Source organism: Dermochelys coriacea, chromosome 13, assembly GCF_009764565.3.
Source record: "Dermochelys coriacea isolate rDerCor1 chromosome 13, rDerCor1.pri.v4, whole genome shotgun sequence".
Lineage (NCBI taxonomy): Eukaryota > Metazoa > Chordata > Testudines > Dermochelyidae > Dermochelys > Dermochelys coriacea.
Genome location: NC_050080.1, coordinates 29,318,580 through 29,339,992, shown reverse-complemented (window position 1 = coordinate 29,339,992; position 21,413 = coordinate 29,318,580). Strand labels below are relative to the sequence as shown.

The 21,413-nt window shown below is 41.7% G+C and overlaps 1 protein-coding gene across 3 annotated transcripts in view; it reads left to right on the top strand.

Moving 5' to 3' along the window:
- Window positions 1-21,413, top strand: part of TOX2 (TOX high mobility group box family member 2) — a 268,049-nt gene that overhangs the window by 150,902 nt on the left and 95,734 nt on the right. For all 3 annotated transcript variants that reach the window (XM_038370216.2, XM_038370220.2, XM_043495676.1), the window contains exon 3: window positions 3,479-3,724. In XM_038370216.2, coding sequence (XP_038226144.1) covers window positions 3,479-3,724 — 246 coding nt within the window. The remainder of the gene's footprint in view (window positions 1-3,478; window positions 3,725-21,413) is intronic.

The following is a 21,413-nucleotide window of genomic DNA, read 5'->3' as shown; positions in this document are numbered from 1 at the left end:
CTTACTGAAATCTAGGTAAATTAGATCCACTGCATTTCCTTTATCTAAAAAATCTGTTACTTTTTCAAAAAAGGAGATTAGGTTAGTTTGGCACGATCTACCTTTTGTAAAACCATGTTGTATTTTGTCCCATTTACCATTGACTTCAATGTCCTTAACTAATTTCTCCTTCAAAATTTTTTCCAGGACTTTGCATACTACAGATGTCAAACTAACTGGCCTGTAGTTACCCGGATCACTTTTTTTTTCCTTTCTTAAAAATAGGAACTATATTAGCAATTCTCCAATCATTCGGTACTACTCCTGAGTTTACAGATTCATTAAAAATTCTTGCTAATGGGCTTGCAATTTCAGGTGCCAATTCCTTTAATATTCTTGGATGAAGATTATCTGGGCCCCCCGATTTAGTCCCATTAAGCTGTTTCAGTTTTGCTTCTACCTCAGATATGGTAATATCTACCTCTATATCCTCCTTCCCATTTGTCATGCTACCATTATCCCCAAGATCCTCTTTAGCCTTATTAAAGACTGAGGCAAAGTATTTGTTTAGATATTGGGCCATGCCTAGATTATCTTTAACCTCCGCTCCATCCTCAGTGTTAAGCAGCCCCACTTCTTCTTTCTTAGTTTTCTTCTTATTTATATGGCTATAGAACCTTTTACTATTGGTTTTAATTCCCTTTGCAAGGTCCAACTCTACTCGACTTTTAGCCTGTCTCACTTTATCCCTACATGTTCTGACCTCAATTAGGTAGCTTTCCTTGCTGATCCGTCCCATCTTCCACTCCTTGTATGCTTTCTGCTTCTTCTAATCACCTCTGTAAGATGCTTGCTCATCCAGCTTGGTCTACAACTCCTTCCTATGAATTTTTTCCCCTTTCTTGGGATACAGGCTTCTGATAGCTTCTGCAGTTTTGATTTAAAGTAATCCCAGGCCTCTTCTACCTTTAGATCCATAAATTCTTCAGTCCAACCCACTTCCCTAACTAATTTCCTTAATTTTTGAAAGTCAGCCCTTTTGAAATCAAAAACCCTAGTTGCAGATTTATTTTTGTTAATCCTTCCATTTAGTTTGAACTGAATTAGCTCATGATCACTTGAGCCAAGATTATTCCCTACAACCATTTCTTCTATGAGGTCCTCGCTACTCACCAAAATTAAATCTAAAATGGCATCCCCTCTAGTCGGTTCAGCAACTACTTGATGAAGGAATCCATCAGCTATCGCATCTAGGAAAATCTGAGCCCTATTATTATTACTAGCACTGGTCCTCCAGTCTATATCTGGGAAGTTAAAGTCTCCCATGATCACGCAGTTTCCATTAGTATTTACTTTATTAAAGACATTAAAAAGGGCTCTATCCATATCCAAATTAGATCCCGGAGGTCTATAGCACACCCCAAGCACTATCGTAGGAGAGGCTTTACTAGTTTTCTTCCCCAATGTAATTTTTGCCCAGACGGACTCTGTCTTATCCATTGCATCGCTTCTTATTTCTTTACATTCTACCTCATCATTGATATACAATGCTACTCCACCCCCTTTACCTTTGTTTCTGTCTTTCCTAAAGAGCACATACCCTTCAATACCTGTAGTCCAGTCATGACTACTATTCCACCATCAGTGCACTTCAAACTGTGTAACCCAAATGAAAACTAACTACCAGACCTATTAAATGGACTCCATCGTCCTTATACTCTTTTATGTGCAGCCTGTCATCCCCACCCCTTCCAATGTAATATCTGAGCTAGACAAACTGGCTGGAAGAATAACTGAACTGGAATCTCCACTTGAGAACTGTGTTGATACTAATATATAGTAGTATAGATCTTGAGCCCCCATTTCTTATGTACACCATGTGAAGTCAATGGGAATTTTGAGGGCATATAAATCACAGGATTGGCCCCACAATAAGTGCTCCTATCACTGTCTTTATTGCAATGGTATCATGTGAACAACATAGGGGAGACAAAGAAGGGAGGGGAATCACCTTAGCTAAGGATAATGAAAATGTTAAACTCCCTGCACCTCCGTGAAGAACGACAAAGGGATGGTGCCATTACTGTCGATGGTTCTGTCCAAAGAAAGTGCCAGAACACTTAAGCTCATGCACTCTCCAACTGGTCCTTCACAACAAGATTCCAGACAGCTTCTTCTTCACTTGCTCTCTGCTGCCTTTCATGAAGAATTCAAGTTACATAAATCTTTTATTTTATAATTTTTTAAATCTGGGGTGATGGAAGAGGAGGATTTGTGTGAGAGTTTTGTGGCAATGGCTTAATAGTCTACAGTGTTTAACCATTTTTGCACACATGGATTTCTGGTCTTAAGTCATTATTAAATCAAAATCCAACCATGAAATTAGGTAATCTTGGAAGCTGATCTTAAAATCCATGTGTATAACACTAGGGATAAGCAGAATTTCATATAGTATAGTCATATATGATGTAGGATATCTTTAGAATAAGCTTTCTCTTTAAAATAAAACCTGTTATAATGTTCTTCCATATCACAATTAACAATTTTATTCAAAGATTCACATTTATTTTAAATTTACTGTAGATCTAATATATTTTGTCTCAGGAGAATTACATGGGTGCAATTTCAGATTAATTTTTAACACATGTCAGGGAAATGTTTTAATAAATCCCACTGAACTGGAAATGATCACAATCAGACTATCTGCACATTTGTGTTCTTCTTCAAGGTAGTGTCATCAGGAAAAGAGCTAGTTAAAGGTATTTTTATTCTTAAATATCTTTGCACAATAAAGTAAATATGGGCAGGTCTCCATGCCTGGGACAGTCAAATGAGACTCATTTTAAAAAAAGATGCTACAGCCACATTTCTGAATAGGTCTCTCAACTGTTAGATAAAAACTGGGTTTTTCCAAGGAGCCTAAAGAAATATGCTGCTCAGGTACCACTTTCCATGGGAGTGGAGTGCTTACTTCCCTTAAGCCCCTTTTGAAATCCTAATCATAAATATTGCACACTCATTTGTGTGTCCAAAGAAGCATTTGTACTTACAAATGCAGCAGTTGTATGTATTACTACCAGATTTATGCATGCAAGTACCCTTTCAAGAAGCAAGCTTAGAGCCCTTTTTGCAAATTTAGTTCTCTTGGTCATATCTTGACATGGATCCATGCACAGAATTTTCTGCTGAGGTGGATGAGAGTTCTACAAAGCAGATGGAGGCAGGATATTATACCTTAGTGATAGAAATTGAAGTTCAGGCCATGAGAAATGCCCTTCTGTTTGATTTGGGATGATCTTGATATTAGCTACAGCATGCTGTGATAGTCTGATGTTGCTCTGGGACCTGCTTATGTACATGACTGGGAATTGTCATTTAGGAATTATTGCATTATCTGGTTGTGATTAATTTTTTATTTATTTTTTTCATCACAAAACATTTCTTTTGCTGAAGCAACGAGGAAGTGACACATTGTAAAAATGTCCTTTTACTATTTCAGACGTATAATGGTCAGAATGAGAATAATGAGGACTATGAAATCCCTCCTATAACTCCTCCTAACCTCCCGGAGCCTTCGCTTCTTCATTTGGTGGATCATGAAACCGGGTATCATTCGCTGTGCCACGGCCTCCCTCCAAATAGCCTGATACCAGCATATTCCTATCAGAACATGGACCTTCCAGCCATCATGGTGTCTAATATGTTGAGTCAGGATGGGCATCTTCTCTCCAGCCAACTACCTACGGTGAGTAAAGTTTTCTCTTTTATCATGTTCTGTTTGATCCGATACAATCCACTGTGTGTCATTATGAGTTGTTTGAATATAGAAGGATATTCCTGGAAAAAACATTTCCAACTAAGGATTGAATAAAGGCAGTGAACACTGAGCTGCCTTCAGTTGGACAGGGAGCATATCTCAAAGATGGGTATGGTTTGGTTGATTCTGTAGAAGTCATTTGCATGGTCATGGTGCTTTTCAGTGTAATTTTGTATTTAAAATTCTGTGCCTTTTGGACCCTGTTAATAACCTAATTATATTCAAGGGTGGTTTTGTATTTCACTCTTGGTGCATAATGTCATACGTATTGATTCTTGCCTTTAGGGAGTGAAGTATGCCTGCTTTATTTTCCCTGCATACTTTGGTTGGATCATCCAAAACAAATCATCCAAAAAAGATCCCAGGGCACTTCAATGTTGATGATCTTTTGAATAATAAATATACCACCACGTTTGTTGCAAGTACTGTAAAATTGGAGCAATCTGCTCACTGGCCTGGTAAAAAGGTTAAGTTATGGCATGGACTACCTCATTCTGTGGTTTAAAGGCCCATTTAGTGAAAGAAGTGAGCCTTTGGGAGCTTTGCTTGTGACTTTGAGGGGAGCAGGATCAGTCCCCAGTCCTGCAAAGGTTAGAGGTGACAATACTAAAATGCCTTTTGGATTACTCTGGGACAAGGCGATATCTTCAGAAGTTTCATGTTGCAGAAAGAACTAGCACAGGGATAATGAATGAAAAATTAAAAATGGACGTCTGAGGGGGGAAAATGAGCTTATTTAACCCAGTATAGAGATCAGTTCAGCACAGAACCAGCCATGTTGTGTAAGCTTTTGTCTTGATTTCATCAGCTGTATTGAATTTATGATGAAGTCATTTAATAATAATTTCCCTTTTAGCAGATTTAACTACATGGTAGGTTTTCTATATTATTTGCTTCTAAGATCATTGATTTCCATGGGTGTCACTGGAATGCATCAATATCAAACAGAGCTAATTTTGTTTAATTAACATGCCTGCATCTCCACAACCATCCTAGCTAAAGAGTATTTGCTTTTCCTTGCCTCAGTAGATAAGGGTCTGGAAGGTAGTAGGACTCACAGGAGATATTATCACTTTCTCTAGGAATGCTCCAAAGCTCTCAAAATCCTTGGCATGTCTGCACTTTATAAAAAAAAGTTTGTGTGTTTAAAAAAAATTGGTCAAGCACGATATTGAAAACAGTCCTCTTTCTATGAAATTAAATATTACGTCGGGCTCCTCTTTAGCTTTGAGATTCTTAGTTCATTAAATTATTCATTTCTGAGACAAAAAGAGTCAATTTTATATGAAAGATGTTTTCCCTAGTTTAATTTAAAGCACAGCCCCTACTTCTGATCGCTATTTTCATACCACAATATTTTTATCCTGTGTTCATTGTCTCATTTTTGCGAGGTGATATTATATTGATAAATCAGTTTCTAAAATACCCAAAGAAACAAGAATAGTGGGATTTATTAAGCAGCTTCTGAATGGCTGAAATAATTTATTTTGGAGTAGTCCTTGGGAAATGTTCTCTTTTTTTTATTTTATGGTTCTGTTTTACAAATGCAGCATCTTGACAATAAATCAGGACTGAGCTAGGGAAGATAAGAAGGGGGCTTAGTATGCTGAAAACAGAATAGAGAGATTAGGAGTTGTTTCCCCCTTACCACTAAAATTAAAAATCCAGGGAACCCTGAATTTTCCAGCTGATAGTGAATTGGAAGTGTTTAGTTTTAAAGCATAGTCTTTGGGAAAGGTATCTCCATAGATCCCAGCAGTAATGAGGTAGATCAGTAAATTAACTGTGTTGTAATTTTAGGCCCAAATGAAATCCTTTCTTACCCCCTGTCAGACACTTTTCCTCTGCAATCAAACTTTTTGTTACAGGCTGACCGCCCTTTTCCTTCACAAATTGGCCAATTCTGCCTTTGGATGCATGGACAGGGATTCCATTGACTCCCGTGTGTGCACATGGCAGTATAGCGTTTGTCCCAATGTGCATGTGTACTCCTGATTAGCATTAATGGGAGCTGTGCATGCACATGAGGGAACAATAAAATCCCAGAGATGGAGCAGATTTTTAAATTTGTATCATTAATACCTTCTGCTCGCATGCCCATCAAGTCATAACCCACTTGGTAATGGTCTAATGAAGTAGACTGTGCTTCAGGCATTGGTTGGGTGACATTGCAGGGCATCTGAAGTGCTGTGATCCTCCCTGAAAGTTACCCATATTTAAGGTAGGTATTTGCAACAGGAAAAATTCATTCTGAGGAGGAACATGTTTACTGACTTGACAGTAACAAAGCACTGATTGTTTCACTGTGTGTAGAAATGGGGGCATCAGCCGGTTAGGAAGGTGACTCTTGTTTGAGAGTTCAGCAGGAAGCCTGATGAGATTTGGTCTTTGTTTCAAAACCTAAATGACTAATGCAAATGTTAAGGGTATTAACATGCCTCCTATGTGCTTTGGCTCACAATGGTCTGTACATTTTTTTGCATACACAGATGTTTCCTACCTTTGCTGCTATTTATTTTATTTCTGGAGTAAGAATATTTTTAATGAAAGGGAAAAATTGTAATTGCAAGAAGTTTGGGATACAAATTTTAAATGTTGTTAAGAATTTATGTCTAGTAGCTAGGATTTTTTCATGTGCTCTAATGAAAAATTGAGGACGACTAAAATGACATGACCTAGGCATTACTGAGAGCAATGGGAAATGACATTTACTCTACTGCTCAAAAATTAATTGGGAATAAGGGTAAGGGATGCTTTGCAATCCTGTAGTGTCTCCTATCCAAGAATCTGATAACTAACACTTTCCAAACATTTCATTAAGTCTTGCAATACCCCTGGGAGGTAGGAAATTACTGTCCCCATTTTACAGAAAGGAGCACTGCATGGTGAAATAGTTTGTTAAAAGTCCCACATTAAGTCATTAAAGAGCCAGAAATAGAACCCAGGTCTCCTGACTCCCAGGCTGTGTGGTCTGTGTTTCAAAAATGGGCCAAAACAGGAATCTTTTATCTGATTCAGAGATTATAAACCCAGAAGGGACCACTGTGATCATCTAGTCTGACCTCCTGTGAAGCACTCCCTGCATCTGGAATGTAGGGGTATTGATAAAATGGGACCTTGTATTACATCTCCAGAGCAGTGACCTGACCAAGGAAGTTTTGCAAAACTAAGGTCTCCTCCATATTTGCTTATTACAAATACATGCTATCAACAGTCTCCCTTCCCCGGCACCTTCTCTGTGCTGCCTGCTTTTTCTCAGCCAGTTGCTCCTGGGGCATTTCAGATTGCTCCCTGAGATCTAGTGTCTGGTCTCCCTCTTGCAGACTCGTGTGTCCTTGAGACACAATTAGATAGCATTGCCAACCATCCCAGATTCCCCAGCAGCATCCCTGGTTCTGGATTGATTTGCAAGGGGATCAGAAAGCCACTGGTTTATGGGAAGTTACTTTTTATTCCTCTTCTTTCTATGTGAATGTCTGATATGTCCTGGCTGGCTCAAATTGGGTGTTCATCTTCAAACCTCTTCCTTTGTTGAAGACGTGAGGTTCAACACATTTCTCTGGCACACGGAGCATTCTAAACATCATGTACAGGCTGCCTCTGTGGAAGAGCAGAACTTTGAGGGAGAAGAAAGAGGCCTACAGAAAACTTGACAGTGGTTAGGCTGCTGGTGTGCTGTGATCATAGCCTCTCATGCTGACCGATATAGTTTCCCTGTACCCTCATCTGTCTATCCCTTTGTGGTCACTTATCTTATACTTAGATTGGCAGCTCTTTGGGGCGGGAGACTGTCTTTTTGTTCTATGTTTGTACAGCACCTTGCACCATGGAGTCCTGGTCCATGACTGCAGCTCATAGGCAATATGATAATACAAATAAAAAATAATAATAATTGAATAGATTCCAGTGCTGCAGGATGGACAGGGAGAGAGAGAGGGGTCATTGAATGTGTGTGTGTGTGCGCGCGCTTATGAGAGAGAAATCTCAGCATGGGGAAGTTGGGGGGAGAAAACTAGATAGATGGATATTTCTTGTTATTAATAAACAAATTAAATGTAATGCTCTGTGCCAGACACAGGCCAAAAATTCAAGTGTTTTTCCCCCTGAAAAGTTTCAAATAAAAATGTTTTGTTCAAAATGTTCTGAAGAAAACTTCAGATCTTTCTATAAGAAATTGTAAACAAAATGACATTTTTGCTCTATGTTTTGAATCAGTTTTTTGTATTGTTTCAGTTTTCAAAAATCAAAAATATTTCACATTTTGCATTATTGTCCCTTACCCTCTTCCTTTTTTATTCCCCTCCTTTTTTCCCACTGATAAATAGGGCCCTACTAAATTCATGGCCATGAAAAATGCATCAGGACTGTGAAATCTGGTTTACCCTCTGTGAAATCTGGTCTTTTGTGTGCTTTTACCCTAAACTATACAGATTTCACGGGGGGGAGACAAGAGTTTCTCAGATTGTGGGTCCTGACCCAAAAAGAAGTTGCAGGGGGGTCACAAGTTTATTTTAGGGGGTCACAGTGTTGCCACCCTTACTTCTGTGCTGACTTCAGAGCTGGGTGGCATATTATATCATGCTACCCTTACTTCTGGACTGCTGCTGGCGGTGGCTCTGCCTTCAGAGCTGGGCTTCCGGCCAGCAGCCGCCATTCTCCAGCTGCCCAGCTCTGAAGGCAGCGCTGCTGCCAGCAGCAGCAGAGAAGTAAGAGTAGCAGTACTGCAACCCCCACCCCCCACAATAACCTTGTGACACCTGCACAACTACTTTTTGGGTCAGGACCCCTACAATTACAACTCCGTGAAATTTCAGATTTAAATAGCTGAAATCATGAAATTTACCATTTAAAAAATCCTATGAGTGTGAAATTGACCAAAATGGACCATGAATTTGGTAGGGCCCTACTGATAAATCGGGGTGGACAAGGAGAGGGAATCCCCCAAACCTATTTTTCCCCTCCTTTTTCAGTGGGGACAAAACCGGGGCAAAGGAGGGGGGAATCTAAAGTCCAAAATCACAAACAAAATGAAAATTGTGATTTGAAACAAAACAGAATATACATTTTTGTTTCATTTCAAATGATTTTATGGAAAAATCTCCTTGAAATAGCGGTGCTTTTGTGAAACATTTTGATTTCAGTGAGACTACGTTTTTTGATGGAGAAGTTTTTCAGTTGAACAATGTTGAGCCGCTCTGCTGTGTTCTCAGGATCTCTGTTCTTCTATCCTGTTCTATCTATCCTTCTACCCTGCTCCTCTGGCTGAGGGCCGGTAGCTCTGTGGATGGTTCTGTTCTGTTCTCCTCCCTAGCCCTCAGGCCTTTTCCTCAACGCCTGAAGCATGCAGAAAGCTAGTTGACATTCTCTCCATTGATACGCAGAAAGCGTGCTGCTGTGTCACTAGTAAGGAAGCATTTATTGTACAAATTTCCTGCACAAATAAAAATCATAACGTGAAATAGCAAAGCAAAAAGCTGAGATGCAACTGTAGATATCTTCCTCAGGCCTGAATCTTAAGGAATTTTGTTACAAACCCAATGAGAATAAATGGAAATGGTTTTCGTGCCACCTTTGACCCAGGCACATAATTACAGTTACTATTAATTATTTATATTATGAATCACACCTAATACCCCAGTCAGAATCAGTGGCCTGTTGTGTTGGGTGCTATGCAAACATACAGGACATGATCCTTGATTCGATGAGCCTATGACCTACAAGATGCATGAGTGAATTAAATAAACAATAGGAAAGAAGGGCTGGGGGTGAGATGGTGGAGAAGGGCATGTCGGAAATTCTGTCCCATTGAAGTCCTTGGGAGTTTTGCCATTAACTTGAGTGGGATTAGGATTTCACCCTTTGTGTTCACTCTCTTATATTATGTGCTAATCTTGGTAATGTAGGTGGTTCTGTAATGTAGTGGTGGGGTTTTCTTCTCTTGCCTGTATCACTGTTCATACAAATGGTCACTTTTCACTGGTTGGGGAAATAGGTGAAGGTGATGAAAGGAAAGAAGGTGGTGGGAAACATGTGAAGGGAAGGGAGCGAGGACGCAGAGGCAGAGAATGGGAGAGCTAGAAAGGATGGAGGAGAGAAGGAAGGTGTCCTGGGCTGGGATAGGCAAGGGGCAGAGATATGGGAGGAGCACAAGGATAGTCGAGAGGCAGGGAAAAGTGTGGGGGCTGGTCAGAAAAGGTCGCTTTTTGATGGGAAAATTTGTTTTGTTGACAAAACTCAACCCCCCAAATTTGTCAGTTTTTTCCCACTTTCTCTCTGTTTTTTGCCTCCAGAAAATAGGGGGGAAATAAAAACGGGAGTGAAGAGGGAGAGAAAAAAGGGGGAGAGTGCGTGAGGGAAAAAAAAAAGAAAAACAGAAAATGTTTTGGTGAGAAATTAAAACATTTCAAACAAAACGAAAAATTCCCTCCCCCTCCAAAAACCAGTAATTTAGAAAAATGGTGTTTTCTGTCAGAAAAAGAGAGTTTTGAAATACATTTTTGACCAGCTTCAGTGAGCACAAGGATTTTTGCCTGAAGCCAGCACTTGTTGCTACCTCTGTCCATCAGGAGTGTTTGTGGTGATGAGGGCGGGCAGCAGAGCATGTCCTGGGCCTTGGCACTGTGGGCGAGGGTGCCATCCGAATTGGGGTGGTTACTGAGGACAGAACAGTGAAGAGAGTGGTGCAGCCAGAGCAGACTGGCAGAAAGTGACTGGAGGCAGCACAGCCCCAGCCTTTGAAAAAGCTGAGATAAAATGGCCAGGGTAGCCAGGAGAATGGGAGCACGTTGGGTTAAAGAGCTGTTGTGAATAAATGAGTTTTCAGAAGGGATTTGGAAGAACATGTTTGACAGAAACAAAGGGTGATCAAGGTCAGAGCTGAAGAATTTCCAATCCAGTGCAAACATATTTCCATAAATATTAGACCGGGGGTCTCGGAATGTCTGCGTCCCTCATCGTGTGAGGCTGCCGAACGGAGCCTGTCAGCACTGGAGGCTCCCCTACCGGGGGGTGGCGCTGGTGCCACACCCCAAGCAGAGGGGAGGAGTGGGAGTATCCTGGCCCAGAGATGGGACTTTACTGCACTGAGACGGGAACCGCCACTCGCAGTGACTCCTGCTGGGGCCTCCTGTGCTGCCCAGGCCCAGACTACCCTCTCTGCAAACAGCTCTGCCCACAACCATTTTGGACTGGGCTTCCTTGGCTGCCCAGGGGTTCACCCCATAAAGGGGAGAAGTCCCCTGAGCCTATTGAGGGCCCAGCCCCTAAACCTCACTCCCCGAGAGCAGCGCTGCTGGTCAGCCAGACGGGAGCCCATTGACAGCTCCCCCACTGGCCCAGTTTGGAACTGCACCTGCCATTGTAACTTACCATTGACTCAAACACTTGGGGTCACGTTATTTCAAACCTGCTCCTAGGAGATGAATATCACAAAACTCCATGTGAACAAACCCCAACTCCAGGAACACAGCCTTGTTTTTCCATGGTCCTAGTCTGGCACAATGGCAGTGAAAAGGGTATTGGAGCACTGGGGCATTCCTCCCTTGGGCTTGGGCATTGTGTGTGACTGGTTCAGGGAGGGGGTTCGAGATGTTAAAGTTATCACTGCCGAGAGCTCTGTCCCCTGTGCTCCTCTCCTACGGGTTCCACCAGGGTAGGGGCAGAACCAAGGACATTATTGTTACATATACTGTTGTGTGTGTGGAAGCTTCAGTGTCTTAGATACCACACAATGCTAACTATTAGCAAGTGCTGACCTTTTAGTGGTGATCACTGTATTGTAGGGGAAACTGGTAGCAACCCCTGTATCTAAGCTGCCCAAGACTTTCCATCATAAAACATTCTTGTGACTTTATTTGAGAAGCTCAAAAACGTCCATGGTTAGCAATAGGCCTTTGAAATGTATAAGAGTTTGTTCAACAAAATTCCATTGAGTTTTTCTGAGCTGTAAACTGTTGAAAGTTAACTTTTATTTTACTTTTGTCTCTCCTGTGTCTCAGGAAAATGTTGGCAGCCCGCCGAAGTAATAACTGAATATGAACATTGTAAGGTTGGGCTCACGCTACCACCAAATTAGCAGCAGCAGCAATCACTGCTCTGAGAGCTGGCAGAGCAGCTGTATTGGAGGGTTAGGAAGAGTTGGGCCAGGCTGAGCTCCCCCACTCCAGTGTCCCATATTTTCTTCTAGGGGCACCAAGTGAGGCAGAAATTCCCCTAGATCACTGTGGGAAAGAGAGCCAGCCTGGGCTCCTCCATAACCATCCTCTGGACTGAGTGGGATAAAAGATTTCTCCTCCTACCAGCTAGTGTAGTTAGTCCTGTAGGTCAAGCTGTAGCATTTTGAGCACCAGGGCTAGAAGTTCAAGGTTCAAATCCAGTGCACAGGGGAGTTGTTACAGTTACAACAAAATTGAAAATTGTATACTCCCTCCACACCCACATTAAGGCTTGGCCTACGCTACTGACTTATGTCAGTATAACTGCATCACTCGGTTGTGGAAAATCCACACCCCTGAATTACACAGTTATACTGACCTAACCCCCAGTGTAGATAGCACTATAATGATGGGAGGGCTTCTCCGACTGCCTCTTGGGAAGGTGGAGTACTTACACCGATGGGAGAAGTTCTCCCATCGACATAGGTAGTGTCTTCACTAAGCACTACAGTAGCACAGCTGCTGTGCTATACAAGTAGACACACCCTGAGTTAAAAGAACATTAAGGTTGCAAGAACTTGGAAGTTTGACTATGCCAGATTTACAGTTGCATATGTAACCTTAATTCAGTCTCTGGTATATATGCATTATGATACAGTCTTTAATTATAGCACATGCTGTTTTTTCCACATAACCCCCGTCTCATTTAGTGCATAGGATACATGCACAAAGAAGCAGAATTGAGATTGCAAGGGCATCTGTAAATCTGGAATTTCCTAACAATCGACTGTTTCATTTTGCAACCTAAATAACGTTCTTTTAACTTTGTGGCAGTTTTGAATGAAATATAAATAAAAGCCAAATAAATAATCCACCTGTAAACAATCTGCCTATCTCGCAATGAGAAATGGAAACTAAAAATAGCCACTTCCTTTGGCTGGGGCTGGGATGTGTACGTATGTGTGCGTGATGGGGGAAATGAAGCCTCCCCTCTCCCTGATCAAAGCCTAGAGTCATTAAAAATGCAAATGGTCGAAGACCATAGATTGTGAGCTGTTCAAGGTAGGATCCTTTGTGTTTAGAAAGTGCTTCACGCAGTGCGGGCCCCAACCACAATCTGAATAATAAATAATAAACAGCAACATTAAATCAGACATTTGAAATGTCAAATGGAACCATCCAGAGCCCCGTGACTGTGTTGCTGCATTTTCTCTTCTGATTCACTACCGTTTCTTCTGTCGCTGAATGTGTCTTTGCCCCATGTGTCTCCCTCCATCTCTCTTGTTGTTGCTTCTCCCCATTTCCCAGGCCGTATTCCTTTTCCCCAAATGCCCCAGTTTCCACCCTCTTGGTTCTCTCTTCATGAATTTCCCACACCTTCCACCCCCCTAGCAATTTCTCTCTCGGCGTCCAATCCTGCAAACAGCTGTGCCCCCCCCCCCCCGAGTATTGTTATTCCTGCACATTGTCAGTGGGACCTAGCAGACGTAACTTTTCCCAGGATCAGACCCTTGGTCATCTCTGTTCTCTTTCCTCAGACTGCTCACATACTTGAATCCACTTTTTCTCCTGAGTCAGACCTGCTGTGCTGATAAGTCCATCCATAACTGTGTGCTCCCTCAGGGCCAGATCCAAATCCCACTGAAGTCAGTGCAAGTCTGAATAATTTATTGTTAGTTATTTGTATTGCAGTACTGCCTCAGAGCCCCAGGCATGGACTAGGGGACCCCATTGTACAAGGCACCTTACAGACACAGAGCAAAAAGAGGGTCTCTGCCCTTAGGAGCTTACACTCTAAAGATAATAATTGATTTAAATTAGTTTTGGATCATTTTCTAACACAGGAAATAGCTTAAAAATGAAACCAATTAGAAATTTACTAGAAAAACAAGTGTTAGCCATTTGCTGTTTCTTCAAGGTATGGAAATTGTTAAATGTGGTTTTTAGCTTGGCAGATGATATAATGTATTTATTGTTTATAAATATTTAAATACATAACTATTTAAATAAATATATCTATCTTAAATTCCTGTCTACTTTAAATAAAAGTTACATATTTTAAATAAAATGTATTAAAAGTATTCTTTGTAATCTAGCACTATTTCTTTATAAGAGATTTAAAGGAACAATGTCATGAACAGGGTGTTTTTTTTTAATTGCTATTGTTATGGTAGAATACAGAGGTCTCTGCTGAGACCAGGGTTTCATTGTGTTAAGTGCTGTACAAACACACAGTGAGAGACAGCCCCTTCCCCGAAAAGCTCACAGTCTAAACGGTCCAGACAGTCACAAAACAGAAAGGGAAACAAAAAATAATTTAATTTATTTCAATGAGACTTATTTCAAATATGAAATTAATATGTAATGTTTTTTACGTCCAAATCCCATCCCCTACGTTGATACTGCATATATCACCGTAGCATCCCTTAGCCTAACACTGAATCAAACCCAATGGCTTAGATTATTAGAGCTGAACAATTAAAAAGGAAATTGAATCGTGCTCCCTCTAGCTCTGGTATTCATCTCCTTTTTGTGTTTTACTTTGGCACGAGAACAGGCCGGAAGTCAGCTTTGCTTCTGTATGTAAGTTAGCCCCTGATCCCACAATGCTTAAATATTATGGAATTGCACCTTAGCGAGTTTCACTTTCTTGTTCTCCTGCATGGGGGTGGGGATGCTTATTTTACTGATTTTTAGAAAACCTGTTCCTACTGGAATTTTGTTTCTTTATCATTTAAAACAACATTTCTGTGTGTCTTAGGTTTAGGGGGAAAATATTAAACCTGGGAGCAAATTTGCTCTTAACATGGCCCTAAAAAGAAGAAAATCCTGTAGAATGATTGGCTGCATTGTTCACAGTCAGGCTGTGATTCTGTCTCACTCCTCCTCCTTCCCCCCAAGAATTATGGGTCAGATTGTGGCTGGTGGACCCCTGCCCAAGACATGGCATATTCTCTGTGCTGGATGCTGTGGAAGGCCCTCATGGGCTGAGGTGTGCAGGTGGGATATGGGAAGGCAACACTCAGAGGAAAGTTATGGCTGAGGTCCTGCCAGACTTGTAAATGTCTGTGTGGTCGGGGGCTATATCATTGTGATTTAGTTCCCGGGGAGGGGTAATGCTTTTATAACTGAGGTTCATTGGAGAGTTCATTTTGAGGAGATACCCTCCCCATGCCTTAAAATTCCACCTGTTCAGCCAGAAGTCCATTGACATCCATGAAGCCAGGATTTCACCTCGTGTATTTATTTTTTTAAAAAAACAAGAACTCAGTGTTATTCAGTGGAGCTCACCCAGGTAGGCAGAAATCCTTTGCAGGAAAGATGGAATGTATGTCTTACTTTTCCACGTGGTAGCCAAGAAGACCTGCTTTCCTGAGTTACGGTGTTTAGAAACACATATGATACACAATCAGAAATAAATAAACTTAAATACGGTGCTCCAGTTACCAGACATATTGCTGAGGACAGCTGCAATAAAACAGAGCATGACGCCACACAAATCAAGATGCAAACCAAATTAAATTCCAAATTAGCAGGCTTTACAACACAATGAACAGCAGTAATATTGGTGCAGTTTAATGTAGGGACAGACTTTGTCAACACAGGGACTGACGGTGTGCAAAGAGAGTCAGTGAAACCTTATGGATTTTGACCCAAGATGGTTTGTGCCTCTCTGGAGTTGTACTAATTCTTTACATCTTGGGTTTTAACTAATTTGTAATTCTGCTCATTAGTGGTTCGCTATTTAAAAACTAAACTGCCTAAGATAAGGCCTGGGTGGAAAATAATAATAATACAATTGTATGTGAAGGTTTCTTTGTATTAAACGGAGCCCTGTTTGCAGTCTTCTGCTAGTGTTTTTCTCAGAGGCAATAAATGAAAGAAATATGTCTTTTTAAATTTTATAAAACTCAGAAAAATGGTTTTAAACAGCTTTTCTTCACCTCCTATAATTATTTATTTTCAAACAGTCCTTCAGGGTAATGTTCCGTTTTCTTATTTCACACTCCTTTTTCTCATAAATGAACCATCACTTCAATAAATCATTATGAAAACAGAGACTAACACAAACCCTGAAAGGTTGAAAGATTTATGTAACACATTTATGTTTTCCATTTTCTCATTCTGGTACTCTGCTGCTAAAGCTAAGCTAATAAAAGCTGCTATTAATATTTCTTGTTGCCTAGCAACCGCAGAGAGGGAGTAATAGCTTTAGCTAGAAAAATAGATGACCGATAAGGAAAAATTCAATTCTTTTATTATCTCAAGGGAAAATGGGCTTTTACTGGAACATTATGATGTACGAGTACGAAGTTGAATACAAAGGATATTTTTTCAGTTGTTTTTCTATTTTTAATGAACATTATTTTGCCTTCACTAACTCTTTTAAGGCATTTGCCCCACCTCCTTGTGAGCTTAGTTTAGCAGCACCCACGTGTGCTCCTGTTAAGATTCTGTTGGCATTTTCATTTGAAAGCCCCCCTTTTTTTCTGGGGTTTTTCACTAGGTTATAAAATTTCACTCTAGGTTGGAACGTAGAAGACAAGTCTAGGAGCAAATTACTTTTATACATATTTAAAAAATGAATAAACTGAAAACACTTCGCTCTTTCTGTATCATAGGAATGGTCATTTGTAAAAAGTTGCTGTCTGAATTCTTTGCTTTGCACTCAGGTTTGGGAGTTTCTGTGCCTTTTGGGGTGGTTGAGCAGCAGTGCTGTGGTTAGCAGTCACACTTTCAAGGCAGCTTGTGTGCAGTGGGGTTGATAGGTACATGGGATGGTGTCTATATTCAAAGACGAGGCAGGCTTTGTATGCCTAGGCAGGCTGAAAATGAGGCCAGAACTGTGCAGTCAAGGGCTGGGAACGGACATGGATTCTGGCTGTGTATTTAGCACTGGAATTGTGTAACGGGCCTTCCCAGTGCCATCCAGCAATTCCCCCCTCCACGAGGCAGCTGGAGCTCAGAGTTGCACCTCACCATCTTAGCCAGTAGCTGCTGTAGGCATTAGTCCTCATGGTGCTGAATGTGCCCTCCTCCACATGCTCTGCAGCACACTGAGCCCCGGGTGCCCAGAGACTTGTGGCTGGATCATTTCACAGTCATGCTGCCCTTTGAGACCCTAGATCTGTGGAGAGACTGAGTCAGCGGCAGTGTGACAGAGATTGTTTTGGGACCCTATGCCTGATCTGGAGGAGTGACTTGCAGAGCAATTTACTGTCCTGGCGGCTTCAGGGGGAAGATGCAATCCAAGATAAGCTTTTAGATGATCGTGATCATCCCTTCTGGTCTTAAAGTCTATGAGTCTGTGTGCTAGATGCTCCGGTCCCACCCCAGTTGCTGTTGCCAACAGGCCAGGCCCACCAGGGAGTAATGGTGCCTGAGCTGTAGCTTTTACTTTGCAGTAAATTGGCCTGCTGTTTTCATTTGCTTAAAATCCTCTTTCTGAGTCTTATTTGCAGCTTCCCTTAACTTTGCTGCGCGTCTTGGCTTGCACTTGCCTCATTTGCTTGTGCTGCATGGCCCTGGCTGGCCCCTGAGCAGCTCCAAAAGAGATTGTGTGTGGCTATTCGAAGGTCATGCCATGACCCTACCCATCAGTGCATGGCCACCTCATTTCAAAATCCCCTGCATGCACAGTCAGAGAGTACGTGCTGTCTTCTGAAGGTTCAACCCTCTCCATCTGGTTCTGGGAGATGCAGAGAGGTGACAACTCCCTTTGGGCTCTTACGAGAATCGGTGGCAAGGCTCCTCGTGGCTTTAGTGGGAGTAGCACCACGGCCATTGTCTTAATTAGGAGTTGCAGATGCTCACCAGTTACCAGAAACAGGCCCTATGTCGATGGCAGCTTTGAATGTGCATGAGTACAGATCAACCCCTGGCATGGACCTTTCCAGGGCTTCCCACTTCAACCATGCTAATTAAACGGTCAAGATGCTAATATGTGAAATTCAGCAATTGCATCTGCATGCTGGGTTACTTGTCCCTAGCCTATTTGTATAGATATCTGTATCATATTGTTCCTCAGCTACACAGGAGACCCTGCTGTGGCATTATTGTTATTACAGATGCTCAGATCCTCCAGTGAAGAGCACGGGATGTGGACGGATGAATAATTATTCATGATGGAATTTTCATATTTGCCGGAGGGAGGGAGTTCAGAGCACAACTCCTATTGATCTTTCAAAATCCCTTTTAAAATCCCACCCTTATTGTTCAGTGCCAACAATACACTCGGTATGGTTAATACGTCAAAATAGAGAGCCACTCCTCTGTAGAGTTCATCATCTGAAAGCTAGATCTCTATTTGCGGGACCCAAAAAGGGGAACAACTCAGGTTTTTCCTTGTCCTCTTTCCCTAATCAGTAATTAGTTCACTCCTTACGGGCCTCACAGAAAAGAGGGTTTTGAGGAGGGATTGGAATGATGAGAGGCAAGGGGCCTGGAGCGCTGGGACTGGGAAAATGGGCCTTGGGGAAAATGCAGGAAATAGCAAGGAGAGAGAAGTGGAAGTAGGATCTAAATGGGATGTCAAGCCTGGTGTGGCTGGCACAGCGGGGCGGGGAGATGGGAGAGGAGAGGAGGTCCCAATTGCCCATAGCAATTTTAAACACACGGCATGGGAGATTTTCAAAAGCACAGAGGTCAACTAAGTGCACAATTGCCTTTGGAGACATGGCTCCTATCAGTGCCTTTAAAAATCTCCCTCTTCATTCAGCCTCATCCTGTCCATTCAGATCTAGGAGAAGGGGTTTAACCACAACCCTCAAAGTACTAGGCTGCAGGGTCTAGCCAATAGATGGCAGCTCTGATTTCCCTTTCAAGGAGCATGTGTATATGGAGGCCCAGAAGTCCATGTTACATGGGCAACACATGGTGTTTTCCCAGGATCATAGAGGCTAGAGGCAGAAAAGACCTTTTAGGTCTTTGAATTCTTCCAGTTCTTCCATTAGCCAATGATGAATTCTTGTCCACAGTTATATAGGTATTTATATATTCTGCAGTTCTTTGCCATCCATTATGTCTCAAAAGATGAGCTTCTACAACTTGAGAGAGACTATTCCACTACTAATAGTAGGTGTCACCCTTACGAGATTTTCCTGGACATTCAGCTGTAAATTGCCTGTGCCCCATTTCATCCCACAGAACATATGCCAAGCAGGATGATCATTTCTGTTTGCATTGTTCTATCCATTTCCTGCCATTAGGAATTTGCAGAGAACAATTTGGTTCATTTTTATAGTAATTTAGAATATTATCAATTTAAATACAAACTTCTTTGGAACAATATTCAGAGCCGTAAATAAGCTGTTTGTCTAACACCAATGAGGAGGCTCATTGTGAGCAGCAGCATGTATGTATTAGTGGTGTAATTAAAATATCAATTACGCTGTGTTGACAGTTTGCCAAATAGCTGGCTTTTGTGCACAGTAAACTTAATCACTCCTAAACCTACTCACAAGGCCTGATGCAATCTTGAATCTGAACTAGTCCAAAATAACAACAGCATTTGTTAAAGCACAGTTTCAGTATTACTCTACATAATGGTGCAACGCTCCAAGTGCATATTTGGTATCGTGTTTGGAAAATTATCTTTTAATGTACAATTTATATTGCTGCAAAATGTCACGTACTCCGTAAACGCATCACCGACATAAAACCCAAGATTTATTTCAGTCAATTGTGTTTCCTATGTGAGGTTGATAATGAGAAGTCTACTTTATGTGTGTGCTGTTTGTGTCTGGTTTGAAATTTGAGATTTCACAAAAGGCCGTAGCATAAATAAAACATGATATAAATTAAAAATGTTGTGGAAAATAAAATCTATGAATTACTGTAGCAGAGAAGATAATACAGCAGGAGATTTTTAGGAACAATATAAAGTGGCTGGAAATAGGCACAGTAAATATGTTTAGGGTGTGTGGGTGCCATTTTTAGTCCACTAATGAATTTAAAATCCATGTGAATGATATATCTGAGTATGAATGTATATACATACATATACTTATATGAATGCTTATAACTTTCCTAAACTTAAACACTTTAGGCTGAAATTTTCTATTTTTCGTTGAGTAGCTTTAATGCCTGCATACTTTGAAACAGGGGCTTGAAATTCAGAAGGGGGGTGGGGAGGTTGCCGTGGGATCAGGGACAGGCCTTTTGCCTTCCCAGTGAAAACTGCCCATATTTGGCCAATTTATGAGCCTCTGAAAATCTCAGTTCACACCTGCCCAGAAGAGAATCTGTGGAGTTTGGCAGCTAAATTCTCTGAAGAGTCTGCTTGTTCTAAGCATGCTCCATCCCCACACAGCGCCTGTGTTCCGACTGGGCGGCACACACACCATGCCGTCGCCACACACCAACTGAGCACGCTCCATCCAGCAGAAGCTGCATAGGCTGAGCAGGACTTTTCCTGCAGTTGTTCCACTCAGCTGCCAAAGGTTGTGGAAGTACCAGGCACTGGAGCTGAAAGCAGGGAGATTGTCTCACCTGTGCTCTCAGTGCCCCCCTGCTGGAGCATAGGCAGCAAAGAAGAGAAGGAGGAATCAGTCTGACTGGAGTACTGAGGGGTGAAGAGCTCGGGTGGCGAGGGGTACGACTGGGACAAAGAGCTGTAAAATAGTGAGGGTGAGCTAGGACAAGGGGCTGAGTGGAGTTAGGGAACTGAGACTGGCATGAGGTCAGACTGGAGGGGCCAAAGGCAGAAGGTATCGGACGTGGGTGGGGGACTATTTAACCACTAAGTACACTCCCTTCAGAACCTGGAGTAGAACCAAGGATCCCTGAGTCTATCATTCCACTGCCATCAGCAAATACCATGTGAGATCCACTGGCAAAATCTAATGGCTGGCCCACATGTAGGATGACAACCTACTACTGCCACCAGTTACTCAGGTAACACAAGTAGCAGAGGTGTGTGCTGGGGATCTAAGTGTCTTAACCCTGTTGATGAACTATATGGGAGTCAGGTTTCAGAGTAGCAGCCGTGTTAGTCCGTATTCGCAAAAAGAAAAGGAGTACTTGTGGCACCTTAGAGACTAACAAATTTATTAGAGCATAAGCTTTCGTGAGCTACAGCTCACTTCATCGGATGCATTTGGTGGAAAAAAACAGAGGAGAGATTTATATACACACACACAGAGAACATGAAACAATGGGTTTATCATACACACTGTAAGGAGAGTGATCACTTAAGATGAGCCATCACCAGCAGCGGGGGGGGGGGAGGAGGAAAACCTTTCATGGTGACAAGCAAGGTAGGCTAATTCCAGCAGTTAACAAGAATATCAGAGGAACAGTGGGGGGTGGGGTGAGAGGGAGAAATACCATGGGGAAATAGTTTTATATGGGAGTCAAATACAGTTCCACATGGAATTTCTATTTTTTTTTTAAACCTAGGAAATTACATCCAAAAAACCTACATTAAAAGAATGTTAACTTTGCAAAGTCAAGTACTCAAAAGT